Here is a 4,410-nt window from a genome sequence, read left to right on the forward strand (position 1 = left end):
GAATGTTGATCGGCTTCGGGAGCAGTATTGCATCCCGGAGCAGTTTCAACTATCCGCCCCAGGGGCCGGCGGTCGGGTTAACAGCCCTCCGCCCGGCCAGCTGGCGTTGTACGTCGAAGACCTTCACGCGGGTCTTCTGCTCCCGATTTCGGAGTTTGTCCGAAATCTGTTGAACTATTACGGACTCTGTCCGGCGCAACTAGCGCCGAACTCCGTCCGTCTCATAGTTAGCTTTGCGCTGTTGTGTCAGCTCTTGCCGACCAACCCTCGCATTTCGCTCTTCCGGGCCTTCTTTGTGCTCCGACCCCACCCTAAAGCCCGAGGGTGGTGGCTCTTCAACCCCCGGAAGGGCCTTTCCTTCATCACTGGTCTTCCATCGTCCATTCATGGGTGGAAGAACCAGTTTTTCTTTGTTTCTTCTCCATCCTCTTGGGGCTTTCCTTCCCACTGGGGCGTGCCCCGAACTGAAGCCAATGACAACAGCCGGGTGGAGGCGGACGATCGGGAGGACTTCCACCGACTAAAAGATATGTCGGTCCCGAAGCAGAGGGAGCTTGTTACCGAACAAGCTCTCTATGACGCCGGCTTGAGCTTGGTCCCCCGACTAGGTATCGCCCGATCCCCCGGTCTCCTTTTCATTCGGCCCTTAGTCCGGTTCTTTGATTAACACTTTTGTCGGTATCGCAGGGACACCTCCAAGAATGCGGCCGACAGACGTCGAGATTTGACAATTCGCGACAAGGAAGAGGCCAGCATCGGGGGCCGGTCCTTCGCGCCCTTCGAAGAGGCCTGCTCCAGCGGCGCCGATCGTCGAAGCATCGATGACCGACCAATCAGAGCCCGTCATAGCGCTTGCGGCTCCGGCAGCACGTGCGGAGGAGAGGCCGATGGAAGAAGCGGCCGAAGGAATGTCGGCTGCCTCACCGGCAGCAGTGGGGCCGGATGACGTTTGGGAAATCGAACATCATCCGACGGCGTCTGTGGCCGCAACGGGGGGTGCTGGTTCTACTTCGAGCATCCCCTCGCTGCCGGTTCCGTCGGTCGGGGCGGTCGATCGAGGGAAAGCCCCGATGGACCCCGCGGACGAAACAAGGTCGGGGAGCCGCTCTGTGCCGCCCAACGCACAGTTCCCTGAAGGGGCGTCGGCGTTGGCCGACCACAACCTGGCGAGGAGGTTGTGCCAGGGGATCCTCCTCCCGACCGATGTGGAGTCGCTGAGGTCTCGGCAAGTGACCGAGATGCTATCCAAGTTCTACCCGATCATGGTCGAGGTAAGCTTTGTATTGCCTTCTTTCTCCTTAGAATTTTTCTCACCATGTGTTCCTGACAAAGCGCTTGCAACGGCAGCTAATCTACACAATGTCGGAGCTCGAGGCCGGATACCGGAGGTTCGGGAACGTCCGGGCGGCTTGGAAGGAGAGGTCGGCGGCGGTCGAAGCCGAAAAGGCAATGTTGGTCGACCACCTACAGCAGTCGGCCGATCGGGAGGCCAAGTTGGTAGACGAAGTCTCCCAGCTCGGGTCCGAGCTAAGGTCGGCCAAGAAGGAGGCCAGACACAAGGGCCGGGCCGTGCGTCGTCTGCGGCACGAGCGGGACGGCGTTGCCGCCGAACTCCAAGGCGAGCGCGAGCAGCTTCGGGTCAGCCTGGAGAGGCTTGCCAAGGCTGAGGAGGAGCTTTCGATCGCCCAGGCCGATGCCGACATAGCGAAGGCGGAGGCAGAGTCGGCGAAGGACACGCTCGGCCGGGCGGAAGAAGAGGCAAGGTCGGCGAAGGAGTCGGCCAGTCGGGCGGTTGAGGACTTCCGGGCCTCCGACCAGTATCGGGAGGAGATGCTCGAGTCGGGCTTTGCCTCGTACCGGGTGGGGTACGAGGATGGTCGGGATGCAGTCCGGGTCTTGTACCCGGAGCTGGACCTCGCAGCATCGTCCCACCGGGGGTCGAGGAGGAAGCCACCGAGGAGATGGCCGACCAGCCATCGGGAGGCGTCGTCGCTGTGGAGGAAGCCGTCCCAGAGCAAGTGGCGCCGACTGTCAGTCCCCCGCCGACGAAGGTCCAGCTTCAGCCATCGACCCGACGCCGATCGTGGCCGACACACCGGTCATCCCCGATCTTCCGTCGGTTGAGGAGATCGACTCAGAAGGGTGATCGGGCCTTGCCGACTTTCTTTTGTTTTTTCTGTTTTTGAAATACTTGTAATCGGGCTCCGACCCGACTTTGTAAACTTTCTTTCAACTTTGAATGAAAACTTCTTTCACTTTTTCCTTTGTCTGTTTCTTTCAAGTGTATGGTTGAATGCCCTCGTGAGTCACTAACTTATGTAAGTCGCTAACTCACATAAGTCGGTAGGATGTTTGGCAACTCATGCCGCCACGAAGGTGGGGTAAGTCCCGACTTTGGATCGGCTTTGATAGTCAAGGTCGTCAGTCGGGCGCGTCTGTTGAGTCGGGAGCCGACCGAACGTGGCAAAGGTTCGGTAGTCGGGTCTCCACTGACGCGTTCAGTCGAATGCCGTCCGGCGCATTCAGTCGGGGAAACGACGACAAGTCGGATCCCGATACACTTACGTCGGTTATTCATGCTGCACCTTTTGATATACGGTGGTAAGCCGAATATCGTCCGGCCGGTCGTGGCTCGGTCGGCAAGTCGTGGATGCGACTAAGGTCGCATTGTGCGATAGACGGTGGTAAGCTGAATATCCTTCGACCGGCCGTAGCCTGGTCGGGAGTCGCGACGTCGGTCGCGTAGGCATTTCGCCTCTCTTTGGTCGGGGCCCGATCGGCTTGTTGGCCGATGGTTTGGCCCGAAAGTTCGATCGTAGGAGTGTCAACTCCCGTCCATCTGGATGCATCGGTCCTTGTAAGGGTCTGATGTATCGTCTACCGTCGAAGGAGTGTCAACTCCCGTCCATCTAGATGCATCGGTCCTCGTAAGGGTCCGATGTATCGTCGATAAGGTCGTCGGTTCCAGGTGGATACTAAGTCCATGTTGGTATGTCGGGGCTTGACCTTGGTGAGCGCCGATCATTAGTCGAAGAGTTAAAACTCCGAGATTTCAAACCAAATTTGTATTCCGACTGGACAATTACAAAGTTCACGGGTAATACAACTTCAAGTTGTCGGCGTTCCAAGTTCGGAGAATTGGTTTCCCCTCAAGGGTCTCCAGTCGGTAGGCCCTCGGACCATAAGTGTCTGCTACCTTGTAGGGCCCTTCCCAATTCGGAGCCAACTTCCCTTGGTCCAGGGGCTTCGAGACCTCTACTTTCCTCAGGACTAAGTCACCAGGCCTGAGAAGCTTTGGTCTGACCTTGGCTTGTAATACCGAGCGACCTTCTGTCGGTATGAAGCCATGCGAACTTGAGCCTCATCTCGTAGTTCGAGGAGGAGGTCTAGGTCGGCCCTCCGATATTCGGAGTTGTCGGGCTCTTGATACTGCTCGACTCTTGAAGATGGCAGTCCAATCTCGAGCGGGATCATGGCCTCCATTCCATAGGCCAAGCTGAAAGGCGACTCCCCGGTCGGAACGCGGGGGGTCATTCGATAAGCCCACAGAACAGAGCCCAGCTCGTCGACCCAGAGGCCTTTGGCTTCGTTTAGTCGGGTCTTGAGTCCGTGGAGCAAGGTCCGGTTGGTCACCTCGACCTCGCCGTTGGACTGTGGGTGCCCGACTGAAGTCAGTCGGTGCTTGATGTGGAACCTGGCACAGAAGTCTCTGAAGTCCTGGTTGTCGAATTGCCGTCCATTGTCGGTGATGATCGTATGCGGCAACCCGAACCTGAAGATGATGGACTTCTGGATAAAGTCCTCCATCTTCCGCTCAGTAATCTGCGCCAGGGGCTCAGCCTCTACCCATTTGGTGAAGTAGTCGATGGCGATGACTATGAACTTCCTCTGACCCGACGCTGGAGGAAAAGGATCGAGAATATCGACCCCCCACTGGGCGAAGGGCCATGGAGCGACAATAGGAGCAATTTGGCTGGCCGGTTGGTGTTGAATGTTGGCATACTTTTGACATGGCTCGCACCTCCGGACCAACTCGGCTGCGTCCTTCCTCATGGTAGGCCAGTAGTAGCCCTGTCGCAGGACTTTGTAGGCTAGGGACTTGCCCCCCAAGTGGTTCCCGCAAATTCCTTCGTGCACCTCTCGGAGAGCGTAGTTGGCGTCGGTCGGTCCCAAGCACCTGAGCAAGGGAAGGGAGAACGACCTCTTGTAGAGTCGGCCATCCATGATTACATATTGAGAGGCCGACCATCGGAGTCGCTTGGCCTCCGCAGGATCCTCGGGATCGATCCCGTCGGTCAGATACTGAACGATCGGGTCCATCCAACTTGGTTCGGCCGTTAGCTGCTGTACTTCTTCGACCCGATCGATGCTTGGCTGCTCGAGGTTCTCCACAAACGTCCGACCCAAGGA

General features: G+C 57.9%; 1 protein-coding gene across 1 annotated transcript; it reads left to right on the forward strand.

The window, feature by feature from the left end:
- The first annotated feature begins 1,070 nt into the window (after positions 1 to 1,070).
- On the forward strand, positions 1,071 to 2,293 carry LOC140858059 (uncharacterized). The gene is made up of 3 exons (XM_073257497.1): positions 1,071 to 1,271; positions 1,348 to 1,876; positions 2,283 to 2,293. The coding sequence occupies exons 1-3, from the start codon at positions 1,071 to 1,073 to the stop codon at positions 2,291 to 2,293; spliced, it is 741 nt and encodes a 246-aa protein (XP_073113598.1).
- The last annotated feature ends 2,117 nt before the right edge of the window (positions 2,294 to 4,410 follow it).

Source organism: Elaeis guineensis, chromosome 5, assembly GCF_000442705.2.
Source record: "Elaeis guineensis isolate ETL-2024a chromosome 5, EG11, whole genome shotgun sequence".
Taxonomy (NCBI): Eukaryota; Viridiplantae; Streptophyta; class Magnoliopsida; order Arecales; family Arecaceae; genus Elaeis; species Elaeis guineensis.

Bases quoted from the DNA above. Each gene is read 5' to 3' on its own strand.
- LOC140858059 (XM_073257497.1), top strand. From the start codon at position 1,071: ATGGACCCCGCGGACGAAACAAGGTCGGGGAGCCGCTCTGTGCCGCCC. The intron at 1,272-1,347 runs GTAAGCTTTGTA...TTGCAACGGCAG, and splicing joins TCTACCCGATCATGGTCGAG to CTAATCTACACAATGTCGGA.